Source organism: Pipistrellus kuhlii, unplaced genomic scaffold (assembly GCF_014108245.1).
Source record: "Pipistrellus kuhlii isolate mPipKuh1 unplaced genomic scaffold, mPipKuh1.p scaffold_m20_p_12, whole genome shotgun sequence".
In the NCBI taxonomy this organism is placed as follows: domain Eukaryota; kingdom Metazoa; phylum Chordata; class Mammalia; order Chiroptera; family Vespertilionidae; genus Pipistrellus; species Pipistrellus kuhlii.
The window spans coordinates 36,675,511-36,693,665 of record NW_023425427.1 but is presented as its reverse complement, the minus strand read 5'-3'; the positions used below and the strand labels follow the sequence as shown (position 1 = coordinate 36,693,665).

General features: G+C 41.0%; 1 protein-coding gene across 8 annotated transcripts in view; it reads right to left on the bottom strand.

Annotated features, from left to right (window-relative positions):
• The window catches only part of KDM4C (lysine demethylase 4C), a 279,727-nt gene that overhangs the window by 45,732 nt on the left and 215,840 nt on the right, over nucleotides 1–18,155 (bottom strand). For 6 of the 8 annotated variants that reach the window (XR_006741312.1, XM_036434027.2, XM_036434028.2 and 3 more), the window contains one exon: nucleotides 362–547. Coding sequence is in view for 5 of the 8 variants with exons in the window: in XM_036434027.2 (XP_036289920.1) it covers nucleotides 362–547 (186 nt within the window). In the remaining 3 variants the exon portion in view is untranslated. Of the gene's footprint in view, nucleotides 1–361; nucleotides 548–18,155 lie in introns of those variants that run through there. The other 2 variants (XM_036434036.2, XR_006741313.1) reach the window with 2 other exon arrangements.

The window sequence follows — 18,155 nt, the reverse complement described above, 5'->3', positions numbered from 1 at the left end:
AGTCTAAGGTGGAGCTCTCACTTCACTCCGTCCTAGAAATGGTCTCACCCTCACCCGGATACTGCAGTGCACAATCTGTATACAAATTTAGCAGCCCTGTATACAAATCCAAAACCAGAACAGGCATAGTGAGTCTCATCTGTTCATTCATTCATTCATTCATTCAACTCAAAAAATATATATGTGTGTAGTAACACGCACCAGACACTGATTGGTCCTGGGCAAATATGAGTAAATAATATCGTACAATCCCTGCCCTCCAGAAACCCACACCTCAAGTCTAGACATGTCAACAATGAAAAACATTACAGAGTAGAATTCATACCCATCTTGGCACCTGGGAAGGGAGAGCAGGCCTTACCACATTTGGGTTGCCCTTATGTCGAAAGCACGTGATGTTCACCACGTATGGCCAATCATGAGGCTCCATCAGCACCCCCGCGGCATGAGCACACGTGACATGGAAGGAGGCCGGACAGCGGCCGAAGGAACACTGGATGCAGGCTCCAGAGACCTTCTTAACCCGGTGTCGGCAGAAGATGCATTTCTGGAGAGTTAAAACAAAGAGGAACATCAATTCACTCTGTTAACAGCCAACTTCCACACTTCTCAGAATAATAGCTGTTAGAGATGAAGGAAACTCATTACATCAACAAGCCCTGACCCTCCGGGGGCCCAAGTAGTGACAGCAACACTTTCAAGAAAACACACTGCTATGGTCACATACTCTCAGACACGTCGAAATACATCTTGTGGTTAGGAAAAGCCAAACCCTTCTGTACATGGTTCTCCAGGAGCAGAGCAGAGGTAAGGCCCAAGGGTGCACCTATGAAAGCTGAAGCTACTTCTCCTTCATTTCCTGCGTGGCGTGCCTTTTTGTACATCCAGAGATAGAATGTAGGTTTGGAGGACAGGCACACCACTTGCCTAAAATAGATGAGGTCTTCAAAAGTACCCAAATAGCACACAGATGGACAAAGTTTTCCATTTGCAAGAAAATATAAGAGTGTTAAATGGTCCAATGTGGAAACTCGGAGTTCAAGTGTTTAATAATCCAAATCCAAACCCTTCATGACTGACAAAAATATACCTCCCAAAGTGAGAAAATTGAAAATCATCCCAAAGGGCATAATTTTGTTGAATATCTATAGCTGACTAAGCCTGGGGAAGAAAGAATGAAAATAAAAGCAGCAATAATGATTACTACAATCTGAAAATTAAATTGCATACAATTAGCACTAAACATCATCAGTGCAATTCTTATGAGAGATGGGTAAAATAAAACAGCTTCATTAAATATAAGATCTGTGAACTAATACTTGGGTTAGGAAAAATATTGATTGTAGAACAACAGAAAAAAAGAAACAGAGTGATTGAAACGCTCAACTTTTTATTCCTAAGGATAAAGAAGGCCTGCAATCTGACCAAATGCTGGAATAACTGTTCTTCTTTTATAGGTACATCTTCCTTCCTCAGACAAAAAAAAAAAAAGTACTTAAACTCAATGCCTGTTGGGGGCTGTAATATTTTATCACAGAGCTGCAAGAATCAATGTGCAGTTAACTTCTAACTCTTCTTTGCCTTCACATCTAATCAGCCACTTCAGTCTTAAAGATTCTGTGCCTTAATCTTGCTTTGATCTCTCTCTGCCCATCTATACCAACTGCCACTGCCTCTGCTTCTGCCCATGGTGTCTTGCCCAGCATAGTAATGGCCTTCTAACTGGTCTCTCCCTCTTCTATTTCATTCCATTTCAATTCATCTTCTCCAGGCCTGCCAGAGTGATGTCTTTACAACATAAATCCTATGTCACCCCCTGTGTAATGTTCTTCAATGGCATCTCCTTATCTCCAAGACATTTTAGAAAAAAAGCAACAGTATGAGATGGAAGAGGAAAGCTTATCAAAGGCTCTTCATGATCTGTCTGAGCTGTATTCTCTTTCAATTGTCCCCATAAGAGTCCTGCATCCCGGACATTTATCTGATCCACTTATACATCTGGATTTAATGTATAATTAAAACAATCTAAGTGGGGAGAGGGGTAAGTATGTGGCTTAGCTAATTAAGAAATTACAGAAAGAGAGAACACACCATAGAACTAAACTAAACATACATTATAGTATGAATAAAAGCATTATTTAGTATCTTATCTTAATATATTTTTATATCAGTGGCAATACATTATTGGTAATACTTGTTATGTTGGTATCCTTTTGACAATTCTAATCATTTGAAATGTGATGACAGATATAATAGCAAAACTCATACCAGAAGCCTCAGGCATAATCAGACAATCTTTTAAGAGCCTAATCATAGAGGTCAGCATTTAATAAGTTCAGATAGTAAGGTGTATAAAATGATAATTTGTTTCCTATTTTCCTAATTAAACAGAACTTATGAGTGGGAAAGAATATTATGACTTAAATAATTAATGAATTAGTAACTCTCAGCCTCTTCCACCATCAACTCCTTATTAAACAGAGGCCTTCCGGAAAGGGTGGAGATAGAAAGAATACCTTGAAACCCAGGAGGACCCAAAGCTTGGGATCTAGTAAGGGAAGTGTCTCCTTTCCAGGGATAGAATCAGTATCCTTGGAAAGTTTACCTAACTATAAACCAGGGATTTTTCAACCAATGTGCCACAAGAATTTTAAAAACATGAAATACCTGACTCTTTTCCGTTACACTGTCAAATAAATAAATGACAATAGTCAACACAACAAAAGCCATCCGGTGTGAATGAATCAAAATATAACTATATTTTTGTCAGATTTGGCAAAAAATATATACTTTTTTGATGTGCAGAATTTCAGTAGTTTATGTGTGCATGAGATGAAAAAGGTGGGGAAAAGGTGGGAAATAACTCTGTAACTCAATACTTTTGAAGATGTTTATTCAGAGGGTTGAGAAATTTGATTAAATATCAAATAGGTTCCTGCTGAGATAGAGAACTACACAAAATCCAGGGGAAGCCATTCTGTGCCCTGCAGGATAGTCTCTGGTATAGTAAGTCCCCAGTTGATGCTGTTGAAGGTTCTAGGACTTTAAGCAAAAGAATGTATAATGAAACCAATTTTACCATAGGCTAATAGATGTAAACAATAGTTCAGTAATTAAAGTATTAGATACTATGTCTTTTTCCCTCCCCTGCCCTCTCTGCCACTCCCATCCCCAAGGGCAAGCCCCTACTGCCCCAGTGTCTGGGTCCATTCCTTATGCTAATATGCATGCATACAAATCCTTTGATTGATCTCTAACCCGCCCCCCCTTCCCTGCCATTTGTCTCTAGATCTATTTTTGTTCAACAGTTTATGTTGATTATTATATCCTACATACGAGTGAGATCATGTGATATTTATCTTTCTCTGACTGGCTTGTTTCACTTAGCATAATGCTCTTCAGTTCCATTCATGCTGTTGCAAATAGTAAGAACTCCTTTTTTTACCACAGTGTAGTATTCCATTGTATAGATGTACCACAGCTTTTTAATCCACTCATCTATTGATGGGCACTTAAGCTGTTTTCAAATCTTAGCTATGGTGAATTGTGCTGCTATGAACATAGGGGGGCTTATATCCCTTCTGATTGGTGTTTCTACTTTCTACTTTCTAGGGATATATTCCTAAAAGTGGGATTACTGAGTCAAATGGGAGCTCTCCATTTTTAGTCAATTGAGGAAATTCCACAGTGACTGCACCAGTCTGCATTACCACCAGCATTGCATGAGGGCTCCTTTTTCTCCACATCCTGCACTTATTGTTTGTTGATTTGTTGATGATAGCCATTCTGACAGGTGTGAGATGGTACCACATTTTGATTTGCATCTCTTGAATGATTAGTGACTTGAGCATGCTTTCATATGTCTCTTGGCCTTCCTTCTGTCTTCTTTCGAAAATTGAAAATTATCTATTTAGGTCCATTGCCCATTTTTTGATTGAATTGTTTATCTTCCTTTTGTTAAGTTGTATGAGTTCCCGGTAAATGTTGGAGATTAAATCCTTATCAGTGATAACATTGGCAAATATGTTCTCCTGTGCAGTGAGCTTTCTTGTTGTTTTGTTGATGGTTTCTTTTGCTGTGAAAAAGCTTTTTATTTTGATGTAGTCCCGTTTGTTTATTTTCTCTTTGGTTTCCATTGCCCTAGGAGCAGTATTGGAGAAGAAACTGCTTCCCCATATGTCTGAGATTTTGCTACCTGTGTGTTCCTCTAGTATTTTCATGGTTTCCCGTCTTATGTTTAAGTCGTTTACCCATTTTGAGTTTATTTTTGTGTATGGTGTAAGTTGGTGGTCTAGTTTCATTTTTTTGCATGTATCTGTCCAATTTTCCCATTACAATTTATTGAAGAGGCTGTCTTGACTCCATTGTATGTTCATGCCTCCTTTGTTGAATATTAGTTGAACATAGTGGTTTGGGTCAATTTCTGGGTTCTCTATTTTGTTTCATTGATTTGTGTTTGTTCTTGTGCCAGTACCAGGCTGTTTTAAGAACAGTGGCTTTGTAATACAGCTTGATATCCGGTATTGAAATCCCACCTACTTTGTTCTTCTTCCTCAGGATTGCTGCAGCTATTCGGGGTCTTTTTTTATTCCAGATGAATTTTTGGAAAGTTTGTTTTATGTCTGTGAAATATGCCATTGGTATTTTAAACAATCTAAGTGCCCATCAGTAGATGAGTGGATTAAAAAACTGTGGTATATCTACACAATAGAATACTATGCCGCTATAAAAAAAGAAACTTTTAACATTTGCAACAGTACCATTTGGAACTGAAAAGCATTATGCTAAGCAAAATAATGGACATATAATGAACAACATAAACCGATGAACAAAAACAGATCCAGAGACAGAGAAACATGGATCAGACAGTCAAACTTCAGATGAAAGGTAGGGGAGGGTGGGGGTAAAGGGGAGAGATAAACCAAAAGATTTGTATGCATGCATATAGGCCTAACCAATGGACACAGGGGGTGAGGGCATGAGTGGAGGGGTGGGGGAGATGAGGAGGAGTAATGAAAAGACAAGGACACATATGTAATTACTTAATCAATAAAGAATTTTTTTAAAAAAAGAGTTAAGTTATTTCGGAGCAAGAAGAACCAAGCATAACAAAGGAGAGTGAGAGGCTGCCATCTCAGTTGTTTCTCAAAGAAACAACTTTGAATGGAAAGACATCTTATTCGAGGACTTGCTATATCCCAAGCCCCATCCATGATCACTTACTGAACCAGATCACTTACTGAACCATACTTCTCTGGAAGAAGTATCTGTGGCAATCTGACAGAGTTTAATCCAATAAGGAGTGTTTCCCAAATTTTTGACATATTGTGTACCCCTTCTATAATTTTCGTAATGCTGAGTACCCCTCGTACTCATGAGAACGCAGAATTAGGCGCAGTTAAGCACGGTGCAGTGCATATCCCCACCAAACTCCGGTGCAATGCGTATCCCCACCAAACTCTTCCCGCACCCCTGGTGGTACGCGTACCATACTTTGGGAAACACTGCAAGGCAAAGAGTCAGACAAATAAGACACTTCTTAAGAAGTTACAGTGGAATAAGCACTGTGAAAGAATTAAGGACAAGACACTCTGTGGGACAAGAATGGCTGCTGCAATGCGCTATGCTTAGGGGCAACATTGGGAAGAAGACTTTAAAGAAACACAATGACTGACTGGTTTAGTCAGCCGCTGCTACCATCCCTCCAGCCCCAAAGCCTAAATAAAGATAAAGGAAAAGGAATGAAAACAGAACTAACAAGAAAGGGTGTAACTAACTCCAAGAAGCAGATCCCCGGCAAAAAGCTATTAGTAGTATCTCTGAGGGGACAGTTCTTGCAAAACCAATGCCAAGAGTGGGAGCCAGTACCCAAAAGACAAACTACCTGTCAGGCCAGCCCCATGTCCCACCCTGACCCCAATCATCAGTAGCACGTGAGATTGCCTGATTTGATCTGAATCCAAGTCCTGTACCCAAACCAACATTCAGCAAGACAAGTGGGCTCTCACTAGGCTGCAGAAAGAACAAGCACACACAAGATGTGCAACAAAAATACCAAGAGATACTTTGAAAATCACAAACTTTTGAGGAAAACCTCAAAAATGTCATAAAAGAGAGCTGCCATAATTAATAAGAAGAATATTTTACCTCAGCAGCCAGTTTAAGGAAACAAGAGTTTAAAGGAGGTATAGAGTTTGATAGAGATTCTAAAATATATCCCATCAATTTAAAAACAAACAATCAAACAAACAAACAAACAAAAAACAGTAACTCCACAGATACCTCTAAGAACTTTAAAAATATTATTATAAAAAAATTCAAGATGTGCTAAATAGTGGAGATCAAATTAGCAACTGGGAGATGGAGCCTAAAGGTTGTACACAAAAGAAAATGTCAAAAAGAAGAAAAATGGAACACGTATGCAGAAGCAATCCAGATGTCCTATCTCTTAAAAGGCATTCCACATGAAAAGAAAAAAGAACAGAAAATTCCCAGACCTGAACAAGACCTAATATGTAAGACTGATTTTTTAAAAAATCTCTTAACTACATCCTAGACCTCCAAATAAAAAAAGAAAATCCCGCCGGGACCGGTTTGGCTCAATGGATAGAGCGTCGGCTTGGGACTGAAAGGTCCCGGGTTCGATTCCGGTCAAGGGCATGTACCTTGGTTGCGGGCATGTCCCCGGTAGGGGGTGTGCAAGAGGCAGCTGATCGATGACTCTCTCTCATCGATGTTTCTGGCTCTCTATCTCTCTCCCTTCCTCTCTGTACAAAATCAATAAAATATATTTTAAAAAAAAAAAAAAAAAAAAAAAAAAAAGAAAAATCCCAAAATCTTCCAGAAGAGAAAAATCAGATTACCATAAAGTCTCTAATCTGCAACTGTGAATGCATAAGGACCACAAAACAATGTCTTCCAGCTTCTAAACTTTAGAATCTAAAGGATAATTAAATCAGGTCTACATCCAGCCTAATTATCACCCAAATGTGAGGGCAAACAAAGATTTTTTTTCTTTTCCTTTGAACTTTCAAGGATCAGAAATATGCATGAAGAAGTGAAAAGGCAACCAAAATTCTAAACATGTAGGTAAATCTAAATGAATACTGACTTTGCAAGCAATAATAGTAATATCATCTGGATTTTAAATATAGAGAGAATTTAAATACATGACAACTGTATCATGTAAGGAGGATGTGGTAAAAGTGAAGTTTTAAATGTTCAATCATTCTTGAATTGTTTGGGAAAGAGTAAAAGTACCATTTAACTAATCACGTGATTGTAACATATATATTGTAAAATAAACTGCCATTCTCCAGAGCATTTTCTCAATCCATTGGGATTTTACTTCTGGCAAATTGTCAGTTTGGCTCAAATAAACAAAAATTCTCCATAGGTTTGGACGGTTTGGATGTTTCTTATGTTGACAGAAGCCAAGGAAATTCAGAGACGAAGGATGGTGAGTACTCGGGCTAGGGAAGTGGCTATTAGGAGGAAGGTAAATTTTGAGTGTTTTTTACTCGTTACTCGTTGTCAGAGACTTTCTGTCTTCCTCTAAATAGAACTACTCTATTTAGCTCAAGGTCAGGGTTGGACAGTCTGTCTTCTGTGGGAAAGAACCTCTCTAGCAGCTGCCTAAGTCTAAAAATGGATGAGTGTGGAGGCAACGCCAGTTTCTAGAGGGACAGGGATGGGGATGGAGGGGAGCTGGTGAACAGTAAGATTATCAGGCGCTTAAACGTAGGGAAGGTTCGGAAAGACAGGGCCATTCTTCCTCCAGGTCACTGGGGTGCCAGTGAAAGGGAACAGAAGCCAATTTCAGGATGGCAATTAATAAAGGAGGTTTGAGAAGTCAAATGGGGCAGCCTAGAGAACCATCATTCTGGGTGCTGCAGCACCAAGTCAAGAGGGGGCTGGTGTCCAGGGAGACCGACAAACATGGCATTTCAGGAAAATGCTGATACCGGGTGACTTTAACGCATCCTTTATCTTTATGGTTTCCTAGTAAGGGTGCCTGAGACCTAACAGCTACTCAGTAACGTTTGCTGAATTAAACTGAATCCAAGCAAGACTTTTTGCTAAGGTCTGGCCCTCTCATCTATGCCCGCAACAGTGAAAAAGGACGCCTCATTATATAACTACTAGGGGCCCAAGTCACAAATTTGTGCACTTTGAAAGGAACTGTGGGCCATGAGGCTGCGGTAGGCACAGGGGCGGGTCCAGGCCCATCCTTCATGCCCCCACCCAGCCTTTCCCTCTGCAGCACATGTGTCAAACACAAGGCCCGCGGGCCAAATCCGTCCCACCAGGCCTTGCAATGTGGCCCACACCGCGCTATCATCACTGCACTCCGCTGCGTTTCCATCACAATGACAGTTTATGACTGTTCAGTAAACCATTCGGCCCGCGATTTAGGCTGGATTTTAGATTTTGGCCCCTTCTCTGATTGAGTTCGACACCCCTACTCTGCAGCCTCTGGTTCCCTGTCTGCCTGCAGCCCCGCTCCTGCCGATGCTCCCACAGGCTAAGGGCACTGGACTCACTTACACCCACTGATGGCACAGAGCGATTGGGGCCAGCACCAGCAGCACAGTCAGTGGGTGTGAGCAGCAGTTGCTGCCCCAATCGCTCCTCAGGAGTAGCGGGAGATGGAGAAGCTCTCAGGAGGATCAGGGCTGACAGCCACCATGCCGAATGATCAACCGGCAGCAGCTCTGGCAATGGCAGCAGGTGTGAGCGCAGGGCTGGAGCAGAGAATTTCAGTAACCACCAGAGGCTTGCCCAGATGACAGCAACCTGGTGCCCCCACTCACCTGCTCCACCATCCCTACATGGCCAGCACCCACCATGTTCTGCACATGCCCCCTGGTGGTCAGTGCACATCATAGCGACCAGTTGTTTGTTCCAGTTGTTCCACCAGTTGATCTATTTGCATATTAGCCTTTTATTATATAGGATGCCACAGTGGCTTTAGAGCACTTTGGAATGACTGGGAGGCCTTCTTAAAGCACAGCTTGCTGGCCCCACCCCCAGAGTTGGGGAGGGGACATTTAATTTGTATTTTTAACAAGTTCCAAGAGATGCTCACTATACTGATCCAGGGATCAGACTTTGAGAACTACTGGGTTGGAGGATGAAAGGGTTAAAGGGTGTCAATTACTGAGAGCCTCTATAACACAGAATAAGGGAATTCAGGAAGCACAATGTTTTTCATCTATTCTCTGTGTCAAGGGCTGAGAGAATCCTCAGGCGAGTATGATTTATAGAGCCCTGTACTTTCTTGGAGGACAGGATTTCCATACTCATTCCAATGGCATAGGCCATTAAGGCTCCTAATGGATTGAGGAATTAATGAAGTATCTGGCAATGAGACTTTGTGTATCATTAGATTCCTTGAACATACAGCCTGACAAAGGGTATAAAGAAATGATGAGCTGTGAAGGAGTTGGAGGTTCAAAGCACATCCCCTTCCCTTTTTTTATTTTTTTATTATTTATGGTATAATCTTATTGTTGTTTCACCAGTTTTATAATTCTTTTTTCTTCCATAAATGGGCAGGTAATTCCAAATCAGGCACAAATGCTTTTTTATTTTAATTAGTGCTTCAGTCTCAGACAAATTACAAGCTAATGATAATGATATATTAGCGAATTCCTTTTTCCCTCAGCTCTCCAAAATCACCCGCCCCCCATCCCCCCAAGCACTACACAGCAAGCTAACGTTCCCAACTCAAAACAGGGAATAATGCTGGACTCAATGAATGTCACTATTGTTGTAGGCAAGTCAGAGGATTGGGGTCAAAAGTTTAATTCTGCTCTAGGTTTTTAATACTGGTTTTAAAGCAGAATTTTTTTTAATTTTTTTTTTTTACTCACAAAATTTACGTTCTGCTCATCAGTATCATTAAGTGAGTCACTCATGTGCCAATGCTGGCCAGCACTGGGAAGACACTGAGTTCTACAGCAAGAGCTCACAGTCTAGGGGAGGAAACTGATAACTTAGCTGAAGGCAAGCAGGATGCAACAGCCGTGTTAGGAGAAAAAGGTTCAGAAGGAGCAGAGAGAAAAGAAGACTGACACCAATCAACTTCTCCATGGAGGTGAGGAGCAGTTGGGGAGGGACAGAAAGGGGAATATTGAAACCCTATGTCCCAGGTGGTTGGAGACTGCAGGGTTTGGGCTGCTTTTGTGAGAGGAAGTAATTGATATGTAGTCTCATGTCACTTCAGTCACATGGAATTGTTCCTATCTCAGCCATCTAACAGCAGACACCATGGAATGCTACAGTAAAGCTCAGTCCTGACTATACATGCATCAGCTCATAACATGATGAGTCCTCTGTCTCTCCACACAGCCACTCCCTGAGAAAAGTTACTTCTACACTTCAAGTTCAGAGCATTAAAATAAATGGCTCATGATGTCAAGTGTGTTGAATTAAATCCTTATTTATGAGATGTGTCAGAAGCCATTTATCTCATTGCTTTCTGTTTGGTGAGATTCACCCTGCAAAAGGTGAGAAGCTAAGAAGTCAAGTAGCAGGCTGAAGAGGAAAGGGCAGAGGAATGAGCTCAGCCAGGCCATGGGCAGAGCGGCAGAGCTAGAGGGACAGGCAGAGGTGGCAGGGGTCAGAAAGAAGGCTGCCCTCACTCCAGACAAGGCTAGAGCGTCATTATCAGCCCTGAGAACTGCAAAAAACACACAAAAGATGGCCAGCACTGGAAAGGCCTTCGCAGTTCAGACACAAACTGACAAATTAACAGATGACTCTTGAAATGCACTTTATGAACAGCCCAATCACTCTTCCTTTCACTTTAGATCAGCAGATACTCCACAGGGAAGATTACCAAAGAGGAATCTTTCTGGAGAAATCTTTCAATCCCAGCACCAGAACATTAGTACACATAGTCGGTGCTCAAGAAATACCCACTGACTAAATGAATGATTGTTTCCTTATACAGTTATGTTAATTCATTCTTTCAGCCATTTTATACTTATTAAGTATCTTCTATATAAAAGGCATTATACAAAATGTGAAAGGAGACGCAAAAATACTAAAAACAAAAACAAAACAAAACAAAACAAAAAAACCCAATCTGAGTATTCAAGGAGCTTTATGTGGCATACAAAAATAGCTGTAACCAAAGCGAATCTCAGGGGTAATTATGATAAACAAGTCAAAGTGCTATAGGACTTGGAAGGAGAGAGGGCTGGACTAGCTGAACAAAGGTGAGGCCAGCGTGTGTGTCTTGGCTAATTACCTGCCTCCACCCCAGCATGCCCACACTTCTCTACTGAAATCTAGAGGAGGATGGACTTCATGGCAGCCACTTAAGGTGTGATTCTGCCTGAACTGCTCAGGTCACGTGGCAAGAGAGCTCAAGCAGGTGACCTGTGAGCCATTCAGAACGGAGGGCCATGAGTCACCAAGTCTAGGCACTGCTGGATGAGATCCATCAGTCAGGCTCCTGAGAACTCTGAATAAAGCAAAATGGAAGTTTCTCCAAAGTCAGAAGTTTCCTGTAATTAACTTCTTGGAGTTCAGAGGCCACATGTAGTGCTTCTGCCCCAGGCCAGGCACTGTCTTGGAGAGCCTTGGGGGCATGCTGCACACTGGCACAGGGTCTGCCATGTGCCTTGGAGAAGCCACCCAGCAGGCTGTGGTGAACTGGCAAAGTCAGCAAGAGCAGGTGGACTGTGAGCGCCTCTTAAAGAACTAGCAGGTTTCAGACAATGAACATGCGGTGGAACGAGGACAGAGGAAGGTCATTCTAGATGGATGCAACAAAGCTCAGAGGTGGAAACCATGAGGCTGAATTGTGCTAAGAAGTGTGAGCACCGCTAAGGGATGGCAGGATGGAAAGGCATGATCAGCAGATCATGGACAGTAGCACCTGGACACAGATCTCACTTTCAAGTGCCAAGGGGAAGAATGATGGTGGCTTAGTAGTGGCAGCTAATTTTTAGATGAAAAAAATAGGACTACTATTTTATTACAATTTTCTGAGTGGCTTAGTTTTAAACTTCATGCAACTAAGCAACTCTCTAGAGCAGCCCACACAGAAAATCAGAATGACTTTGGGCTAAGAATGCCTCTTGGTCAGACATGTCTCTTTGCTTGACCACCTTTTGCTCCTTTGGGCTGGACAAATAACCACAGTCTTCCTATCTTCCCTATGTGAACAGTATCTCATCTTATCAGAAGCATGAACTGGGAAGTCACACCTGAGTCTGAATTCCAGCTCAGCACAGGTACCTGGGCAAGTCACATGAATAGCAAAAATAACCTGGCAGGAGCAAACAGAAGTGAAGGAGAAAAAAGGTTGTGGGGAAACAGGCTAGCTTCCAAATGCTTTCTGCCTTTCCTTCCTACACACCCCCTCAGCTTTCCCTCTGCACTTGTGACCTGGGCTGTCAGACATATAAGCAGCCTTGTAAATAAACTAACTACTAAAGGCAACATCACAATGTTGAAAGGGTCATTTCTCTAATAGTATAGAGCAGCATTTGCTGAATCACAAAATAGGTAATGTTATCTATGCTAAGAAAAATCAATCACTTATCGTTTCTACTTCTCTATTCACCTATTGGGTTCCATCCTTTATTTCAAGTTTCTTTCCAATATAAAGGGCAACAGGGGTATACAATTACAGCATAGAAAGAGCACTAGAATGAATCTTATTGGGTACTTATGGTCACTAAACATCTTTCAGCTGACGGGCAGGGAAAGCAAATCTTCTAAACCACAAAATAAACATCTCTAAGTACTTCTGCACTTTTATTTCTTAACTAGAGGCTCGATGCACAAAATTTGTGCAAGAATAGGCGTTCCGCCAAAACCAGTTTGGCTCAGTGGTAGAGCTTTGGTCTGCGGACTAAAAGGCCCCAGGTTTGATTCCAGTCAAGGGCATGTACATTGGTTTCGGGCACATCCCAGGTAGGGGGTGTGCAAGAGGCAGCTGGTCAATGTTTCTCTCTCACTGACGTTTCTAGCTCTCTATCTCTCTCTTCCTCTCTGTAAAAAAATCAATAAAATATTTTTTTTAAAAAAAAGAATAGGCCTACCTTCCCCTGGCTGCCGGCACCAACTTCCCTCTGGCACCCAGGCCCCAGGCTTCCCTCCTCAGGCCACGGGCTTTGTCCGGAAGGACACCTGATCTAATTAGCATATTGTGTTTTTATTATTATAGATATTAAAAAGCACCTGTTTCCTTGAGGAAATTTCATTCTTTGCAATTATTGTTTATTAGAGATCAAATAGAAATTCTTACTCTCCCTGAATAAGGCATTTAATAGAAGTCAGGATTACTGAATTATTTACTTTTTTAAAAAGGCATTCTTTACTTTTTGGTTTAACTAGGCCCTGTTAAAGTAACTAATGTGTATGCTCTTCACCCTATAAAAACATACTCAGCTTTGTGAAGTTACTTATAACTTAGGAGGATTCCTTAACTCTATTTTTTTTTTTTTTTTTTAGATCTCCCTGAATTAATGTTGAAAATAATATTTCGATCATTTCATTCTCACTTTTAAATTTAAGAAGAAACACAATTTTCCTGTTTGACACAATGTAGGAAGGCTGGTTAACAAGCTTTCTGTTGTTCCAAGGACAGGTAAAAAAAAAAAATGAAATATTTATTATAAATACTGGATATCATTTGTTATTAGCATTATCAAATCATGGATTAGGACACATTTCTATTTATTTCTGGCCTCGGGCCTGAAGGCCTAAAGATATCTGACCAAAAGCACAGAATAAATCAAAGACAAAGACTATTTTTCCTTCTCAGTATTTGTTGTGAGACGGTGCAAACATCCAACCCCATGAAAGGTGCTGTTTTGTTCAATGTGTATTTTTAGAAAGGTGTGTATGTCTCCCAAATCCCTGTTTTCAGCATACTTACTGAAACGGCATGCACTGGTGAGGTCGGGGACTAAATAGTAAATGTGCCTCCTATTTGCTTCAAGGAAGGAATTGGATCCCACAAGTCAGGCTCTAAGCAGTTCTCTCTTATCCAACTTCCCACAGGCATTTCCGAACCATTTAAATGAACATTTATACACATCCCTGCTGCGTATGCTTATCTTTGCGCATGGTACTGCCTTAAACCGTTGATAAGAGGAAAAATAAAGAGATCTTGTCACTTTTCTTTGATAACGACACAAGCTGTACTCTTGGGGTGTGCTTTCCGCCTGAATAACAGACTCTATCCCCAGGCCTCTGAATACTCCTGACCCTTATTAGAAGCTATCACCCACGGATGGTTCTGTCTGTGGTCTGCCCCAACCTCTTGGCCTCTTGTCTTTCAATTATGCCAGCAGCAGACCACATTGAGAAGGCTAATGCTTAAATTAAAAGTCTCTGGCATCAGTTCCCCATATAAGGCTGAGGAAGCAGTGATGAAACGCTATAAAATCAATGCAGAGCAGGCGTGTCTGGGTGAGCTTTCAGAGGGGTGACCTTTCAGAGGAAGGACCTCTCTGGCAGAGTAGGTGTGGCCCTGAGAAAGGCTGGCTCAGGGTAGCTCCCCTGTGCACACAGACTGTTCAGCCAGAGCCCATCCCTTCTCCAGCAGCCCCTAACCACAGCCTCGCTTGGTTCAGATGCTATGATGGCTGTTTCAGGAGAAAAATCACCCCGCAATGAGTTTGGAAATTTGTCTTCTAGATAGGACAAATTTGGAGTTGCTAATCTCTAGTGGCCTTAGGGTCACTTAGAAATTCTTTTTATCTTCCTCAACTTAGGGAGTGGACAAAGATGGTAAAGCACGCTCTGGTCAAAGGTTTGGGACTAAATACAAACACTGTCCCCACTGTGGCCTCACACTGCATCACAAGTCAGGACATTGTTCTGGATTACTCAGGCAGACTTCCTTTGAGGGCTAGTACATGGACAATATTTCTTCAATGAACTATTTGTGGGTAATTTCTCCAAGATTAGTTGCCTCACTGGTCTGATAAAGATGACAATAGCAACTCCTCTTTATTAAGCTGTTCTCGAGGTTAAAAGAAATTACATATACTCAGTTACAGGCTTTGCACAGTTACTGAGACATAGCAAAAGCTAAGTAATTACGCCTCCTATGTCCCAAACTCATCACTCTCCAACCACAGCCCAACTCCTCACACCTAAGACAACTGAACCTCTTCCTTCAGATAATAGGGAGCCTCAGGAATTAAATTCATCAATCACCATGGTCCTTCGCCATTCCACACTCAGATCCACAGATGGTTTCAAAATATCTATGCTCATAATTACTCAGAAATTATGTAACTATGAATTTCCCAATGTTGTTATTTCATGTACTGATAGAAAAGCACATTATCATAACACAATTTTTAAAAATATTTTAATCAGTGCCTTTCAATATTATTGTTTCCTTTGTAATCCTATGTACTTTATTTTAAATATTTAAAAACATTTTTCTGAAAAGAGACCCATAGTCTTTACGAAAAACTGCCAAAAGAGTCCATGAAACAAAAGAGTTGAGGACTGCCCTAACTGGTTTAGCTCAGTGGATAGAGCTTCAGCCTGCGGACTCAAGGGTCCCAAGTTTGATTCCAGTCAAGGGCATGTACCTTGGTTGTGGGCACATCCCCAGGAGGGGGTGTGCAGGAAGTAGCTGATTGATGTTTCTCTCTCATCAATGTTTCTAACTCTCTCCCCCTTCCTCCCTGTTTAAAAAAAAAAAAAAAAAAAAATATATATATATATATATATATATATATATATATATATATATGTGTGTGTGTGTGTGTGTGTGTGTGTGTGTGTGTGTGTGTGTATATATATATATATATATATATATATATATATATTTGTTGTTGTTTTTGTTTGTTTGTTTTGTTAAAGAGTTGAGGACCTGGACACAGATTAAAATGCCTACAATCACAATGAACAGAGAGATTACAAACAGGCACACATATGAACAGAGATTTCAAGAAAAAAAAATTAAAAACATCATATTCAGATTAGTGGAATCCTAGGTTTTTATTTTTCTTAAGTTGTTGTATTGTTTTTACAATAAAAGACTACATCTACTGACACAATTAGAGTATTTCTTTTCCTCTCCTATTGTAGATTTGCTCCCACAATGAATCAAAGACACAATGTACCACCCTCAGCTTCCTAACCGTGGAACTAGCCATGAACAGGTCATGAAAAAAGTGTAGCTGCAACAGGTAATTCCAAACATGCGGCTTTTCCTCATGGAAGTAATACTTTATCTACATTATCTACAATGTCATGAAAAACTGGCTGACCACCTTCAATGGTAAGAACATTATCTCTTTTAGCTCCTTTCTATTACAAGTTACCGTATTTTTCGGACCATAAGACGCTCCGGACCATAAGACGCACCAGTTTTTAGAGAAGGGAAATGAAGAAAAAAAGATTCTGAAACAAATAGTGTCCTAAAATATTTTATGTGCATTAAAACCCAACATCACAGTCATAAACACATGTAATCAACCCTGTAAAGTAAACAGCAGCATTTAGAACCATTTTAGAGCCGGGCAAGCACACAGAGACCACACAGAGCCGGGCAAGTAAAAAAACTTTTTTTTAAAGTATATGTGTAGGCTATATTTGGACCATAAGACGCAGGGACTTTTCCCCCCCACTTCTGGGGGGGGGAAAGTGCATATTATGGTCCGAAAAATACGGTAAGTATTTTTCACAGGGTAGGCCAAATCTGATTTATTCTTGGCATGGCTTTTATAATGAGCCTTTCGTTCTCCCTCTATTTCTTAATGGAATTTTCTCAATATTTAAAAATTCCATTTCTATGAGAACCTTTCAAACTGAACAGTGAATTGCCCAAGCAGATGTGTGAAAGAGCGTGTTCCTACTCTGAGAGACAGTTACTGCTTATATTATGGCTCATTGGCAATCATAAAACTAAAGTGTGGTCTTCCATCATTCACATATGATTTTAAAAGCTGAAGATAATCTGGTTCATCCTGAAATCACACACTTCCATTTCTCTCGTGTGTGTGCTTAGGTACAAGGAGAGCCCCCTTGCTGCTCCAGGCAAGAAGAGTCCGGCAAGCTTTAGGGGAGTCAAGTATACACTGCTTTTGTCTAAGCGTATGAATATATACTAGTACATATATTTTAGAGCTACAATATTGAGTTCAAAGTGGTACTTTTCAATGGTAAGTCATCAAGAAAAAAACATTATTCTTTAAAATCTTCTTCAAATGCCCTTGGTCAGATTAATGCAAAATAAGGAAACAGAAAGAAGAGTTCAAGTCCTCTAGTGTTTTTGTTATACAGGTAAAATTATAACCTTATAACGGTAACCCCCGTCCCCCACCCACCGGGGTAGAAGCGCTGATGGAGGCTGTGGTGTGGGTCCCAGCTCCCTCACTGAAGAGCAGGGAGTAGGGTGCATGGTGAGTTCCCATGTGCCTCTGAACCTCAGTTTCCACAGCTGTACTTGGCAAGATCACCACGGAAATTAACGGGCCAATGGATGCAGAAGTGCTCTCTAAACATAAAAGGCTTTACAAACATGGCCACTGTTACTATGTTCTTTAAAAGAAGGAAAAAGGAAAAAACAGCAGAATGTGATGATACATCAGTTCCTTTTAGGTTGCCAAAGCAAAAGGCACAAGAGCTTGGGCATTCAATAAAGTGGAAGTGGGGCAGGGAAACGGACTACACTGGCTGTCGGAGTGCACCACCAAGGGACAGGAAAGTGACTGTTACATCTCCACAAAGCAGTGGCAGCGTGGAGGAGCCTGTGGCTGGGGCCCTGCGTCAGGTCAAGCCTCCTCGTTCTGCCTTGCTCAGCACCATGTGGTGTTTTCCTGACAGCCAGCCTGGATGCTCATCCTTCAATCTCCGCTTCTCGCTTCCAAGGCAAGTGCATGGGCCGCAAGTGAACTCTTTATCACTCGTGTATGTTTTTCAGGTATTTTATGATGTGAGGGGAAATACCTTACCATATTCGGAGTTTCCATCCAGGACTTTGAGGTAGTGCCATCTTTTCTGCACTGACCATGTTTAGTAAACTATTTTTAAAATCAGATACCAAAATCACGTACCTACCTAGCACTCGTCAAAATACAAGACACTAAGTAAGATACCTGGGCTCACAGACCCTTCTTGAAATATAGGGAGCATATATTTCTGCTTTCTTCTAGAGGGAAAAA